Source organism: Nuphar pumila, chromosome 9 (genome assembly GCF_984573655.1).
Source record: "Nuphar pumila chromosome 9, dmNupPumi1.hap1.1, whole genome shotgun sequence".
NCBI lineage: Eukaryota > Viridiplantae > Streptophyta > Magnoliopsida > Nymphaeales > Nymphaeaceae > Nuphar > Nuphar pumila.
In genome coordinates, this window is record NC_143257.1 from 9,308,111 (window position 1) to 9,324,851 (window position 16,741).

At 39.4% G+C, this 16,741-nt stretch overlaps 1 protein-coding gene across 2 annotated transcripts; it reads left to right on the top strand.

Moving 5' to 3' along the window:
- The first annotated feature begins 329 nt into the window (after window positions 1-329).
- Window positions 330-6,133, top strand: LOC149828392 (putative 6-phosphogluconolactonase 4, chloroplastic). 2 transcript variants are annotated; one of them, XR_016434280.1, is made up of 4 exons: window positions 338-895; window positions 1,009-1,144; window positions 1,778-2,313; window positions 5,834-6,133. XR_016434280.1 is itself a non-coding variant. In XM_090017551.1 (3 exons), the coding sequence occupies exons 1-3, from the start codon at window positions 528-530 to the stop codon at window positions 2,258-2,260; spliced, it is 987 nt and encodes a 328-aa protein (XP_089873677.1). In that variant the 5' UTR covers window positions 330-527; the 3' UTR covers window positions 2,261-2,516. The 2 variants fall into 2 exon arrangements, 1 of the variants encoding a protein (XP_089873677.1); XM_090017551.1 differs by lacking the exon at window positions 5,834-6,133 and having other exon boundaries at window positions 330-895; window positions 1,778-2,516.
- The last annotated feature ends 10,608 nt before the right edge of the window (window positions 6,134-16,741 follow it).

The following is a 16,741-nucleotide window of genomic DNA, read 5'->3' on the forward strand; positions in this document are numbered from 1 at the left end:
CACAAGTATCACATTTTAAACGCAATATTTATGTTTTTTATTTTTTAGATATTCTTAATTTGTATTTTCACAAAAAATGAATTTAACAGTTTTTTTAATTTGTTTATTATTGCCAATATTTTGTGAAAAAACGTGACTTTTTTAAAAGATTTTTTATTTCTCACGAGTTTTCGGCTGCCGATATTTTGCCGTTTTTAAACTTTTGTCAGTATGATACATGACCCACCTGAAAACGGGTCTGGATCTAACACACAGTAAAGACGATAAGGATCTAGCTCAAACCCGACCCGCTGGTGACGCCATTTCTTTGTTCCTCCTGAATTTCTCTCTTTTTTATTTTTATTTTTTCAAGCGTACGGACAAAGCTCCACCAACCCTAAAATGACCGGCTGCGGTTACCAAGTGGCCGTCTGTTTGGCTGACTAACGACCCCTCACCGCCACCTGTCCGTCTGACGGCGGCCGGCCTTAAGATTCCGGCGGCAGGACAGTAAGCATAAACAGATCAAGCGAGAGTCATAGCGAGCTATGTACCTCGCGTCCACCCTCTCCTCTCCGCAAACCGTTTCCGGTCCCCTCCGATCGACATTCCGGCCGGTTCCCCGTTCTCCGATTTTCCGGCGATCGGTTCCTGCCGGGCACCTACTTTTTCTTTCCAGACCCCGCGTCTGCGCATCTCCGAGAACGCCGGAGGAGCTCTGTCGGAGATCGCATCCTCCGATGGCGGGAGCGGCGACGGCAAAAGTGGAAGAGGCGAAGATGCTGGTTTTCGGGGACGAGGAGGAGTTATCGGAGAGCTTAGCGGAGTACACGTCACGGATATCGGAGAGGTTCGTGAAAGAGAGAGAGGCGTTCTCTCTGGTCCTCTCCGGCGGCTCCCTCGTCAAGGCCCTCAGGTAAAATCTTAGGGATAGGGTTAGATTTGGTTCGTTTCTTCGAATTTCGATCTCTCGTTTTCCTCGGTAATTCCTGGAAATCTCTATTTATCTATCTCATTTCCGGGTTTCAGGAAACTGATGGAACCTCCTTATGTGGATGCGATAGAGTGGGCTCGGTGGCACGTTTTCTGGGTGGACGAGAGGGTGGTTCCAAAGGATCATCCTGATAGCAACTACAAGCTCGCTTATGATGCTTTCCTCTCCAAAGTACGCTCTCTCTCTCTCAATAATACTTTTTAGATTATTCTCTCTGGAGTGTGACGGTGTGGATTTGGTATGCTAATTTTAGAGATATGAAGGTGTAGAAATTGCCCATGTCATGGATGTGAAAATCACCAGATATTTTTTCCATTTTGTTATTTATAGGTTTCAAGAAACCTTTATTTGTTTTAAACGTGTAATCAGACTGCGTTTTATTTTTTTGTTTAAAATAATCTGAACCATGGTTTGAAATTAGCGACTCAATTGCAGAATTTTAAGTGGAAAAGATATTGGTGTGGTTTGGCTTGAACAATGGTGCCACCGACTTGCTTTAATGCTGCTCTTGAGTTACCACCAAGTCACCTTGATCAGTTTTTGCTGAACTAGTCCAATGTGGATTGGGGTGCCGTGTTATACTGCAGCTTTGGTAACCAAAGATGTGATTGAGCTTGACATATGCAATTTAGTTGTTTAAGCTTGCGAATCCTTTAACCCTGCTCTTTCCTGGACAATGAAATTGAAAACCTGATAAAGTTTTGAGTGTGTTCATCTAGTGTGGTAGGCAAGATTGCACGTTTCGGCACTGCTTTTTCATACCTTTAGTTATTGTTTGATTTTTCCTTTTTCTTGCCATTGTAGGTTCCGATCCTCCCGGGTCATGTTTATGCTATCAATGATTCATTCTCTGCTGAGGCTGCTGCTGAAGATTATGAAACTGGCCTGAGGCAGCTTGTCAAGTCGAAAGTTGTTGATATGTCTACTGAAAACGGTTTCCCAAAATTTGATCTTATCTTGTTAGGGATGGGCCCAGATGGTCATGTAGCATCTCTTTTCCCTGGGCATCCTCTTGTTGGGGAGACCCAGCGCTGGGTTACCTTCCTGAAGGACTCCCCTAAACCACCCCCTGAACGAATAACTTTCACGTTCCCCGTCATCAATTCTGCATCTAATATTGGAATTGTAGTGACTGGAAGTGGTAAAGCTGATACCTTGCGGAGGGCATTGGAAGATGTTGAGAATCCTGATCTGTTGCCAGTTCAAATGGTTTCTCCTCAAGGTGACCTTACTTGGTTTGCAGACAAAGCTGCTTCTTCGTTGCTGCAAAGATCTGCATCTCTTTGAATGTTCATCACGGGTGTATGGTGAGAGCTTGAACATCAGCATGCCATACTTTGGTAGGTTAATATATATTTTGTTTATGCCGTCAACCTCCCTCTGGCTAGTGTTGAAGTTTTTTTAACATATAAAATATTTTGTAATAACCGGCATTAGGTTGTTGGTTTATTTTGTTCCGTGCTCAATGCTAAGAGGAATTTGACAAATTTCAGTGCATACTTTTTAATCGTTAGTAAATCCACAAAACATCATGTTAGCAAGATGAAGTGGCTGATATTGGCCTGTCTGAGCATTTAAAATCCATAATATGATTTCCAAGAGCATGACTGGTGATAGGAATGGTGGTAGCCCTATTTCCCCAGAGTTTAATGAAGTGTGATTATCATGTTCCATGTTCCCTGGAATAGATTATTCGTTATCGATGAACAACATTAGCACGAGTATCATGTTACCAATCTGATCACAGATTTCATTGTCTTTGTGATCAATGATCATGGCTATGTAGTTTGACCAGGTTATTTGAAAGAAATACATTATTCAGTGGTTTAATACATTTCTGTCATCTAATTTAATTCTGCTGAAGTTATCAATTATATGAAATATGTAGTGCTAAGATTTTCTTTGTCAATTGACACTATGCTATTCAAGGTTAATTTTCTTATTCCCGGACAACTAGGAGGTTTCCATTGAGCAATTCTGTGTACACCTTGAAAATGGCGGTATATGCTCTGGTTGTTTCTCTAATGCTCTTACTCTTTAATGGAAATAAATGATTTAAATGTTCAATATATTGGAACATCTTTTAATCATATTCAATTGTTTTGGGCTGGAAATTGTATCATATATTCAGAAGATGGTTCCTCGGCTTCTCCTTTTCCTTTCCTTCTGTTCTTTTTTCTTTTCTTGTTGTTACTATCGTTATCATTTTTTCCCCTCTCAAGTCATAGTTGATGAATTGATGATACTCTCTGTTTTGTTTCGTCAGTTATTAAGTTGACATTGTGTCTCATGGTTAGTTGATCAGATTGTAGCATTACCCTAAGTTTCCTATTGATACATTACATTTGGAATCATTTTCCTACCTACTGGAAGAGTGTTTTTGGGATGTGCCATCTACATTAACTGGGACACATAGATATCGATGGAGTAATATGAGTAAAAGAATATGATTGTTTCAACGTTCAACAAAAATCTGACAAAAAAGCAGCTCAATGTGTAACGTAGGAGATAAATATACCAAAGTTTTAGCTGTATTCTGTGCATTGCGCATGCTGCTATAGATACTCAAAGCTTGATTACCTGTATCTGGTCACTCCTAGCTTATCAAGGCCTTTATTCATCCACCTTTGCATCATCAACCGGCTTAAATATAATTCTCAAAAGCATGGTATGTGCATAGAGCATTGAGTTGGAACTCATTGGAGAAACATTAAAATCCTTAGAAACATTGCAGAAAACTGTGATCTGGAACTGGAGCAATTAGCATACATTTAGTGCTTGTAGAAGCTTCTGTTTCCATGTTTGCAAGGCAGGAAATAATAAAATTTCTTGGCATGTACGACTCATTTTGTAAACTATACATGGCTCTGCTACTTGTGAGAATTCATGCAAACCTCAGTAATTCCAGTAAATCAGGATATAATTGCTGAAAAGTACATGTTAAGCAGGTAAGATACAACCCTACTGAAGGTGGAATTCTATTTAACACACTTTTCCAGGAGGCCCATTATTCCTACTAAAGGTGTGAAATCACTTTTCCACTTCTCAAGTGGCAGATGGGTTGTAGTTTACAGCTCCTTTTCTTTTCTTGCTACAGGAAGTCTGTGAACAAGTTACCCTTAGAGCTATTTCAAGTACTTTAAAGTGTTACCAGGGCTAGTGGATTCAATACAATTGAATTTCAAGTCTCAAATCCTTCAGAATGATGGCAATCAACCCCTTCCTCATACTCCCTGATAAAGTCTTGAGCCTTGACAGCACATCTATTTAGGGATCTGCTATGTCAAAACTTAAATCAACAGAAAGGCCTAGAGATCAAAGAACTGGTGTTCATTCTTGAAAAATTACTCACTTGATGTTGCCTGAGAAAATTGCAACTAAAAATATTCTGTTCTGCCTTCAATCAAGAAAGTTTACCCGTGGAGTCAACATCACTGAATAAATGTCCGTTGAACGTCCTAGTGTACACCTTGGTCGGCCTTCACAGCTTGAAGGATGAAAATCATAATCACCTTGATAAACATCCCAAAATGCCTATTAGGGGACTTGACTGTTCAATAGCTTGGGTGCCAACCCAAAAAGCACAGAAATTCGACTCTCCTAGAGTCGGAACCTTGAAATCTAGCCATTTTTCATGCACTTTAGGGTTGTGAAGAAGCCTCATCTGTGAAAGTTCCCACTAGGGCCACAATCAGGAAACAGCTCTAAGGGTCCTAAATAGATGAGCTGTCAAGGCTCAAGACTTTATCAGGGAGTATGAGGAAGGGGTTGCTTGCCATCATTCTGAAGGATTTGAGACTTGAAATTCAATTGTATTGAATCCACTAGCCCTGGTAACACTTTAAAGTACTTGCAATAGCTTCTTCGCACCTTGTCTGGCATCTCTACCTCCATCTTTGGCGCTTTGTTTCATTCTACTTTAATGAGGCGTTGTTTATTGGTTTTCGCTCTCAGGTCTGTATTCACTGCCTAAAGAAAACTTATCTAGTAGGTGTCATGCTCTCAGGTCTGTATTCGCTGCCTAAAGAAAACTTATCTAGGTGTCATGGTTTTAGATTCCGGCATCTTTAAAAGCTTCTTATTTCTAAAGTTACTTTGGTGTCTAAAGTGACTAGCTAGGATTTGACACTGTTCTCATGTTCTGGTTGTTGGGTGCAAGTTCACGAGTAGGGTGTTGCACGAAGAGACTTTAAGTGGCTGATCCTCTCTCTATACTCTTTGTTTCATGTGGTCCTAATTCTAAATTTTGTTATGGAGTAGATTAACCAACGTAGCTTATTTAAAATATGTTCCTTTTTTACTCTTGAGATCGTATGAACTATAGAAGTCTAGATCACCTCTTCTACTGGTTCCGTGTCAATTGTCTCTTTTGCCATTGTTCATTCTATGTGCAGATCTACCCTTGGTTTTTATCAAAATGATTTTTCTTCATGTAATCATCAACTTGTTCTGGGTCTTTTATGTGTTCTTTGTGGATACAAGTTTCATCGCTGTAATTTTTTTTTCAGTCTCCTTGCTTATGATGTAAACCACTATAATGGTAACTATTTCAGAGAAGTGTCTGTCATTTGATCTTTGGTCATTTTGTTTGCTTATGATATTATTCATGAAGATCACCACGCCCCTCTATAATGAGGTTGCCATTCTGAAGCATGGGCACGCAATATTGGTTGTCTATGGGTGGTCCTAGATAATTTGGGCCAGAGGTTCTGACATGGAATGCCTTTTTATAGTGACTAAATTTGAGTTGTTCCTATAGCAATTTATTGTGGCAAGATGTAGTGGGGAGGTAGAGTATGAGTTTAAACTTGAAGTCAGCTGCACTTGATAATAAAAAGATCCATCATCATGGCTATGCAGTGGCTTTCTTGATCATTGGAAGGGCTTGCTGTTGTACATTCTTTACCACACGCACACCCATGTGGAGCAGGTGCCTTCAATTGCTCGTAGTCAATCTGCTTCTGATGTTTTTACAAGAAAAGAAACAGAAGGAATATGGCCATTACTTTCCCAACCGAAAATAATGAGAAAACCGATTGGTAGGTATTGGAATTTGACACATGGTGCTAATCACGAGTCTTGTAGAAATTACCAACATTGGATCTTTGTTGTAATCACATCTTAGTTATTACCTGAAGGTGTACAGAGCATTTTTCCAGCATGCTATGAAATCTAGATGGTGGTGGTTACATTAGCTGAGATCATGACTGTGATCTCCTCCCTTTCAGTTGTGCTGACTTGTGTCAAAAAATTTGGCAACAACTACGGGCCTTCGATCACAATAACATTGCTCTGATTGAATTGGAGCAAAGAGTACACCTATGTGGAATCCTGCATTCCATTGAGAGGCCCCAGTGTGATTGCAGCTAAGTATGGCAGTATCCGTGATATTTGGGTCTCAGATTGACAAAATGAGGGTTTATGATAGGAATTGTTTACAGTAGTACAATGCATAGAAAGATAGAGCGCTATTTCTGGGCAAAGCTTGCTGATATGGTCAGCCTCCTTGGGGAAATTGGTAAGAAGTTATGAAATCCTTCTTCCATGAGGCTAGTGTTCTGCTCTTGAGCGCGCCTTTGGTGTTCGTGCTTAAAGCACCATCAGATCTGACTTTCTCCCCTGGGCTCGTATGTAGTTTATGAATCTCCATTGCATCATCACCTGTTGTCATGGGCATTTTGTCGGTCCTCTAAGCTCAATATTGAGCATTGTTTCTGTCATGATGCCATCAATTATCCAGAATAGGGCTGGGAAATGAGCCATATTTGACTCATAGGACCAAGTTCACACTCATAAAATGGGCTCAGCAAGCTGAACATGGAGAATAGGAGTTCAGCTCGGCTTTACTCCATAAGCTCATTGAACAGTAACAAATATATTTAATTATATTTTTGCATCGGATAAATAATGTGGAGCAAATGATTGAAGCATTTGGCTGGCAAACCATAGGTTATGCTGGATGAGACTGGCACATCAATGGAAGTTTGTTAATTTAGAGATTCATGATTATTGTGCTGTTACACCTCAGCCGTAAGGCTTATAAATCCAAACAGAGGATAGGTTATGCTGTTGGAAAATAAGCTACAATCCCTAAGGCTTAATCATGGTTTATTCTACCAGCATAGCCTGACCTTTTTTTAGGTTGTGTCGTTGCCATTCATCATATATTGTGCCATAATTCTTTGAAGTGAACTTGACAACTAGTCTTTATGTTAGTACTCTATAAACTTTGAATTTATTTGGTTGGATCTTATAAGTCCAAGCCCTCTGCTTGTTTTTATTTTTTTTATAAAAGCTCAACAGGGCAAAGGCAGCAGACAGGGGATCCCAGCATTATCCACCGTCAAACCCTAGGGCTCAACCTTTTTTTTTAAAGGCAAGCCGGGGTTAGTCTGACCCCTACCAGATATCTCTTAAGCCCCATGTGGCAGAGGGATTCGAACCTGGGCCTTCAGCTTGGTACAGGACCCTGCTTACCGCATGGGATACCACCTCGGTGGTCCTAGGGTTCTACCCTAGACAGGCACTGAAAACTACCAAGCTGAAGTGCGGTAAGGGACAGAGTGAATTGAATTTCCAGTGGAGTTAACTTGATCGAGTGACATAGGTAAGATTACTTGGTGACTTGGACACATCACGAAAATTAAGTGCACATGAAAAAACAATAAAAAATTAATCAAATATTATAAAATTCTCTCTCTCTCTCTCTCTCTCTCTCTCTCTCTCTCTCCTTTTGATGATGAAGTGTCCTGCCAAAGTAGTTAAACTCCGAGTGGGGTTACTGGTACCTAAGCCTTTATGGAGCCCCATCAGTGAAAGGCACCGGAATCAAACCAGGGATGAAGGGGTCAGCACCTTCTCCCTAAGTTATTAGGATCAGGTGCAATGTGAATGCACACTTTTAATGCGCTGCTGCACCTGTGATCTGGTGCAGCAGCACACCAAAAGTGTGTAATTACATTGCACCTGATCTTTCCTCAGCCTGCTACCACATGGGCGACCCAGGTCTCTCTCTCTCTCTCTCTCTCTCTCTCTCTCTGAGTGTTCTTAGTTTGGTGCAAAGCACCTGCACGTTACAACTAGAACGTTCCTCTCTTAGTAACACTTTCTCTTCATCATTATCCAAAAATCTTGCACACAACCAAAAAACCCTCATACATAGTTGAAGGATGAAATAGGGAAGGCCTGCCCAAATTTGTTCACGTAATGAATATGATAGAAGATGAAGAGAATTTTCAAACTCGTGCTTGATGATAGTGGAGGATAATCAGATAATCTTTAATGAGGTTCATAAGCCTCATGGCTGAGGTATTGAACTTAGAAAGATGTGTTTAAATGGTTTATTTGTATGGATGTAAAGTGGGGCTGCCTCAATTCCTATGAAATTTGTTAATCTATGGTGGCTGATGAAATCATGGACGAGAAGTATCAGATAAACACACACACAACAAGAAGGGAAAACAAGATACGTGGTTCGGCTGATTCACCAGCTTACATCCACGGTGAAAATACTCTCTCTCTCTCTCTCTCTCTCTCTCTCTCTCTCTCTCTTCTGTTATCATCAAGAGAAGGTTCTGCTTATATAGATTTTGAATACATCTTTGTAAGGAGAGATTTTCATTTCCTTCTCTCCAATCTTTCCTTCCCTTGAAATGTCGCTGTTATCTCTACATATGGTGCCTTGAGTGATAATCTTTCCCTCTTCATGGAACTTGCCATCTTCACAAGAACTCTTTCCTTCCTCCTTAGATTACCATCTTTACACAGTGCGTGCTTATCTTGGAATCTTCTCTCCTTGATAAGCATTGGTTTAGATCCTGGAGATGGATTGGATCCTTGAAGGGATGGGACCCGACCGGACCGGACCGGACCGGACCTGAAGCTTGTACCATAACTCAGCAAGACAATCCGAGGTGAAGGGCTTGGTAAAAATATCGACAAGCTGATTGAGAGTGGAAATATACCGAACAAGCTCTTGGCAATTCTGTCATGAGTGTCAATTTCAATGTGTTTACTTCATTGATGAAGAACGATATTAGCTGTCATGTAGGTGGCACTTAAATTATCACCACATCATAAGACAAGGATCTCACGAGGGGGATGACAAAGTTAAGCATCAATTTTTCGACCCAGGCAAGCTCAATAGCTGCATTGGCAAGAGCACAACATTCAACATTCGTGCTCAATCTGGCCACAACATGTTTTCGAGCACTCCAAAAAAGAAGGTTGGAGTCAAGGTAGAAAGCAAAACCTTTGATGAACTTTCGATCATCAGCACAGTCAGCCCATTCTGCATCCTGCAAACATGAAATAATATTAAAGCAGAACAACCAGGTCCATATCCAATGTGTGTTTAATATACCACAAAATATGCTTCACCCAATGATCAATAGTGGGGCGATGCATGTATTGGCAAACTCTATTTACTACAAAGACTAAGTCCTGGCAAGTGAGTAGCATACCTAAGAGCCCCAACAATGTTGCAATATAGAGTTGGATTCGAAAACATAGATCCATTGTCTGTTGTGAGCTAGAGATTTACAGGAAGAGGCATGGTGACAGGTTTGGTGCCAAGCATACTCATTTTTTGAGTTCTAAAAGATATTTCCATTGAGTTAAGATTAAACCCCCATTATGAGAGTTTGCCTCAATGCCAAGAAAGAAATGAAAAAGGCCAATATCCTTGATAGCAAACTACTGGCCCATGACACACGAAGAAGCACTTGAACGATATAAGATAATAAGATAAGTTGCCAGTGACAATAATATCATCAATATAAACTAATAAGAATATCATGATGAAGAACTGGTGATAAACAAACAGGTTGAAATCCAAAGGAAATTAGAAAACTACTAAGCCATTGAATCCATGTCCGTGGAGCCATAGAGAGCCATTTGTAGATGACAAAAGTAGTGTGGATATCTAGGACCTTGAAAGCATGGTGGTTTAAACATATAAACTTCAGATAATTGACCATGGAGGGTGGTTTAGACATAAACTTCTGCAGACAACTGACCATGGAAGAAGGCAATTATGGACATCCAACTGCTGAATCTCTCACCCTTTAATGACAGTAATGGAAAGAACCGCACGAAAAGTTGGTGATTTGACAACAGAGAAAGTATTAAAAAAAATCAATGTGCCTTTGGCTACAAGATGTGCCTCGTAACTTTCCAATGTGCCATCTGCATTGCATTTGACTTTTAAAATCTATTTACTCCCAACAACATGTGAAGCCTAATTATGAACTAGAACCAAAGTTACCGGAAGCACCTAGGTAAGTGGGGAAGCGTGCTTCAAAAGCGCGAAATGTCGCACTTCCGAAATGCATAGGGGAAGCACACTTTTCTTTTATGAGAAGTGTTTTTCCCTTTAATGGGAAACATGCTTCCCTTTTATGGGAAGCACGGTTCCCATCACACTTCTCCTTAGCTTTCCCTATTTTTTTCATTTTTTTGTATTTTTTATTTTATTTTTATTTTTTCGCTTCCCCCTTGCTTCCCCTTCTCTTCCTAGGTCACTTCTAGTTCACTTTCTAGGTCGCTTCCGACGATTCTCAATTCGCTCCTAAGTGGTCCTACGCTTCCCACTTCCTAAAATTTTAAAAGTGCCTCACTTCCCGCTCCTGCTTCTCGTATCACTTCCCGCTCCCGCTTCCTCAACTGGCAACCATGAGTAGAACCAAGGTCTGCATCCGGTTTAAAGTAAGGCATGAAATTTATCGTTCATCGCAGACACCATCAGGGATCTTATTGGCTTGGGAAAATGGGGTAGGCTCAAGATTTCGGGTAAGTTCAATGAGGTAGATCAAGGGTAGAGGGTATTTGAATTGGTACTTGGTACGAAGCCAGGTTTTAGGTTTGAGAGTGCCATCCTGAAAGCAGGTGGTCATGGGATGAGTGCATACATGAGCAGGAGGAGGTGGGTCAAAATGCTCACTAGCTGAGGATGGGCTTGGATCAGCACTGACAGGAGATCCTGACATAGGGGAGCTGGAGCCAAAGCTAAGGTCAGGGTCACTACTGGATAACAGACCTTAACTAGAGTCAGCCTTGGGAGAGGTAGGTGGAGAGTTAGAGTTCGAACCTGCATATTGAGATGGTGGGGAAGAGATAGACATAGGGGATAAAGGAAAGTGGGACATTGGAGTTGATTTGATAAAGGGAGAAACTGAAGAGGACTCTTACAAGGGAAAACATCCTTCATCAAATATGACATGTCTTGAGATGAAAATTTTCACTGTTTTTGAAATTCAAACAATAAAATCCCCAATATTGGCTAGCATAATCAAGAAAAACACATAAATCAACACGTGAAGCATGCACATCCAAAAATATGTAGATCTTTATAATCTAGTTTGACTTTAAACAACAATTCACTGAGAGTTTTAAAACCAATCACTTCAAAAAAACTCCAATTGATTACTTAGACTGCAATAGCATAGGCCCGATATTGTAACAGGACATTTGCTTTGGTCATCGGCCAATGTCTATTATGTGCTTATGTTTTCTTTCAGCAAATTTGTTTCGTTCATGAGTATGAGGACACAAAATTCAATATCCTATGTAAAAAACGCAGACACTTTTGTACTCACCTCCTAACGGGTATGCAAATATTTGATTTGCCTGCCGAACCTCTGGTGTGCTTAGTGTGAGCATCCATTTGCCTGTATATTTGGGGTTCAATTCATTTTTTCCTGGTTTCTTGTACTTTTCTGGTATGGGTTTTGACACATTGACTTACCCCCATTAAGTCATAACAAGAGATAATTGTCGCTGGACAATTTCGTAAACAAGAAGTATTGTAAATTCGATTGGGGGGCGGCAAAGAGTGATTCATCTGAACAGTCTCATCATTCTTTCCTGATGATGAGTCCATTGGATGGCTACTCACAGTAACACAGACTAAAAAGAGTCTGAACCACTTACCAAAACAGTTGCCAAACACACACTGCGCAGTGGCTGTGACCAGAAAGGAACGACAGCAAGAAAGGAACTGCAGGCACCCGTAACTTCAATCTGCAGCACTACTCGAACAGGACCAGAAGAAGCAAAATCAGCAACGCAATACTCGATAGATCGCGGTGCCCAAGTCCGACTCTGATACCATATCAGAGAAGGACATACACAGCGAGAATGACAAACAAGATTATGTGGTAAGGTTATTTTACCAGTCTACATCCACGGTGAAAATACTCTCCACTCTCTTCTGTTATCATTAAAAGGAGATTCTGTTTATATAGATTTTGAATATAACTTAAGAATGAGAGATTTTCCTTTCCTTCTCTCCAATCTTTCCTTCCATTGAAACGTGGTTGTTATCTCTACATATTGAGGGATAATCTTTCCCTCTTCATGGAACTTGCTATCTTCACAAGAACTCTTTCCTTCCACATTAGACTTACCATCTTCACACAATGGGTGCTTATCTTGGAGCCTTCTAGATGGATTCTCCTTGATAAGCATTGGTTTGGATCCTGAAGATCTATTGGATCCTTGAGCTCCAATAAGATGCATGCATCATAACGTTTACAAAGAGTAATCACATAGTGTATCTAAGGTTCATATTTCAAAGAGCTCACAACAGTGGAGAATGACCCACACAGTCACATGGTAAGGAAGAAGAAAGTAAAAGAAGAAAAACAACTCAAGTTAACGTGGTTCGGTGGAGGTCACCTACATCCACGATAAGATCTCACAACACGCTTTATCTCTTTGTGGGTGAGTTGTCCACTATATATTAAAGATTACATAAATATTGGAGTTCCTATAATTGAAGGTTGAATAAAGAATACAAAATATTATCAAATCTTCAAGATACACAACTCCTTATCTCACGGTTGGCACTAGCTAAAATGGGACTTTGAATTCTTTCCTTTCATTTTGCTATTCAGTGGATCTGGACCGTCTTCAGTTGCATTCTTAGCTCTAATCATAGTGACAAGTTTTTATCGGCAATTTCTTGTTTTTCAAAAACTCACGAGAAATTGAAAAAATTCCATAAATCTTGCATTTTTTTGGCAATAAAAAATTAATTAAAAATATAAAAATTAATTTTTATAAGACAATATTCACAAAAATGATTTATAAATAAAAATATAGGATTTTTTTCAATATAAATAGCCGTTTAAAATGTAAATATCGTGTTTAAATCACGGTATTTATGTTTTTTCATAAATCTCGCAATATTTTGAAAATCTCATGGGAAATTGCCGTTTTAAACTTTCAGGCAATTTCTCGTGATATTATCGCAAGATTTTCATAAATCTTGCGATATTTGTCACACTGGCTCTAATAATATTTACTTGTGCAAAATTTTTATTTTAACTACTGCTCGAGTTGCATCCTTAGCTCTAATAAAAAGAGATTGTGAAAGTATTTTCTAAATGTTAATTTAAAAGTAATGAGCTTATAATGGTCAGGACGACAAATATACCTTATATGAGTCTCTTTGACCTTTTATGCCATATTAAAACTCTCTCTCTCTCTCTCTCATCTATACTCTCAAGCTCTTTCTTTTCCATAAAATTTACCAAAGACACGTTTGGAAGCGGTAAAATGCTTGGAATTGGAAAGGAAAAGTGACAACTTTTCCATTCCCTGTAAACAATAGAAGATTGTTTAAAACAGAAATCTATTTTGCCATGATTTCATAAAAATTCTCCATCTTGGAGGATTTTCCTTATTGAAATCATGGCAAAATAGATTTCTTATGAGTTTTTCCTGCTTCCAAGTGTGTCCTAAGACTCATCCCCAAGTGGGGTTGGCCTAGTGGGGTGGGTCCTTGGCTGCTTGATGGGCAGACAAGGTTTGATTTCTGTGGATGCCACCCCTCTGCACAAGCCAATGCCTAGCATAGGCCCCGGGGGGCAGGGGTCCTTGCCTCGGAGTTTTATGCAGCCGGCGCGACAACTATTGGTATGGCAGGCTGAGCCTGCGTGACCAGGTCTTCCTGCCGGATGTTATAAATTAAAAAAAAGGTGTGTCAGACTCGCTGTTTTGCATTATATGTAAATTTGGCAACAGAATGTTTACTGTTTATCTGTGTTCTACTGGCTGACTTAAGTAGGATCCGATGTATATCACAATCGATTTGACAATATCCTTTCCTGGCATTCTTATCACTTCCATGAGAACGGCAAAATATCGAGTAAAAAGAAGTGCATTCGCTCGTATGCATCCAGGCAATTTAGTTTCAACCTTATTTCTTTGTCTTCTCTGAAATGAAATGGGGATCTTCGAAACACGTGCTTTGATTAACAAGAGCAAGTGTCAAGAATGACAGTAAAGCACAACCCTTAAAAAGGGTATAACTGGAAACAAAATAAAAATAAAAATGTATTCTTTATTGATATGAAAAACCAATTGCTTAAGAAGCATTGGGGTTAAATACAAGAGGGGCTGCACCCCTTTATATACACAGCTGAAAGAGGACTCAATAGAGCTGTTGGGCACAATCCAACAGCTCTATTTAGAGTTGTTGGAATGTGTCAGTCCAACAGCTCTATTAAGAGCTGTTGGACTGTGTCAGTCCAACAGCTCTATTGCTAGTCAAGTCTGGACAAGACTTGACTAGCGACAATCATTCTAGTTCAAACTGAACTAGATGACATAAAGACAAAAAAATAAAAATAAAGGAAAAAAAATACAGAAAAGAAAGAAATTAAAAATGTATTTATATATATATAATAATATAATATTATTATATATACATATATGTACAGTTTTACATTTTAACACTCCCCCTCAAACTTACGGTACAATGAGCGAAAGTTTGTCTAAGAGAAAGTGAAATCGGGGAGCAGCGAGAGGCTTTGTAAAGAAGTCTGCTAACTGATATTCTGAAGTGACATATGGCAGATCAATTATCCCGTGTAGATATTCCTCTCTGACGTAGTGACAATCCATTTCGATGTGTTTGGTGCGTTCGTGGAATGTTCTGTTACTGGCAATGTAGATCGCACTTTTGTTGTCACAACACATTTGTGAAGCCTTTGTTGCTTTAACTCCCATGTCAGCAAGCAGTCGTCGGAGCCAAACTACTTCCATGGTCGTGGTTGCCATGGCTCTGTATTCAGCTTCGGTGGATGAGAGAGATACCTTCTGCTGCTTTTTACACCTCCACGAGATTAATGATTCCTCTAAAAAGACACAAAAGCCAGTGGTTGAGTGTCTGTTATTGGGATCACCTCCCCAATCAGCATCAGTATATGCAATTAAATCAAGAGAAGATGAGAAAGATAAGAAAAGTCCTCGTGAAAGAGAGGACTTGATGTATCTGATAATACGCATGACTGCTCCCATATGAACAGAAGTAGGAGCATGTTGAAATTGACTTGCTGTATGAACAGCATGTGCTATATCTGGTCTGGTAATGGATAGATAGGAAAGTGCCCCGACAAGCTGTCTGTAAGGAGTAGGGTCTGCAAGAAGTTCTCCATCATCAATCTTCATTTTAACATTAACAACTTCTGGAGTGTCAACTTTCTTATCATCAGTAATACCAGACCTGAAAACAATATCAAAAGCAAATTTAGTCTGAGATAATAAATATCCTCTAGGAGAATAAGCAACTTCAATGCCTAAAAAATATCTCAACAAGCCCAAATCAGTCATTTCAAAATGAGATTTAAGAAGTGTTTTGATTGTTTTAACTCCCTGTTTATCGCTTCCGGTGATGATCATATCATCCACATAGAGAAGAAGCACAATGATCCCTGCATCAGAATTCTTAATAAACAAAGCAGTGTCAGTTAAACAGAATTGAAAACCAATATCAATCATAACACGACTAAACCTATCATACCAAGCTTTTGGTGCTTGTTTAAGTCCATAAAGAGCTTTTTCTAAGCGAAGGACTTTACCCTTAGGAATACTTAGACCAGGAGGGGGTTCCATATATACTTCTTCAACTAGCTTTCCATTTAAAAAAGCATTTTTGACATCCATTTGAAAAATAGACCATTTTTTGATAGAAGCTAAGGCAATTAAGGTTCGGACAGTAGTCATACGAGCCACCGGAGCAAAGGTTTCTTCATAATCAATCCCATATTCTTGGGCATAACCTTTGGCTACTAAACGAGCTTTATATCTTTCAAGAGTACCATCACTCTTGGTTTTAATTTTATAAACCCATCGACATCCTATAGTTTTCTTCCCTGGAGGAAGATCTTGAATATTCCATGTAGAAGCCTTTTCAAGTGCATCTAATTCAGCTTTCATGGCTTCTATCCATTTGATATCATTTTTTGCTTGAAAATATGTGGATGGTTCTTCATATGAGTGAATTAATGCAATAACTGCCCTATATGTGGGTGAGAAAGACTCGTATGATACAAACTTTTCTGGAGGCCTCGAGATTCGGGATGATTGTCTAGTTGGAATGTTAGAATATTTCTCAAGTGCACATGGAGTATTAGACTCTTGTCGCCTGGAATATTGAATACTAGTATCTCTATGAACTTCTTCATTTTCAACATTAAGATCAATAATTCTTTGATCATCATCAAAGTTACAATCAAGGTCATATTCATCAGATGTTGATGTTAGATCTAGCAAAAAGGAGTACTCAGTGACGTCTTTTAATTTTCTAAAATCAAAGAAGCTCTCCTTTTCAAGAAAGGAAACATTTCTAGACACATATAGTTTATTATTTTTGAAGTCAAAACATCTATAACCTTTCTGGTTTTCAGCATATCCTAAAAAGGCACAGGGAATCGCACGAGGGAAAAGTTTATCATTTTTGTCAGTAAATATGAAACATTTGCA

Excerpts from the sequence above, each read along its gene's own strand:
- LOC149828392 (XM_090017551.1), top strand. The coding sequence starts at position 528 with ATGTACCTCGCGTCCACCCTCTCCTCTCCGCAAACCGTTTCCGGTCCC. Across the intron at positions 896-1,008 it reads TCCCTCGTCAAGGCCCTCAG|GAAACTGATGGAACCTCCTT; the intron begins GTAAAATCTTAG and ends TCCGGGTTTCAG. Across the intron at positions 1,145-1,777 it reads ATGATGCTTTCCTCTCCAAA|GTTCCGATCCTCCCGGGTCA; the intron begins GTACGCTCTCTC and ends TTGCCATTGTAG.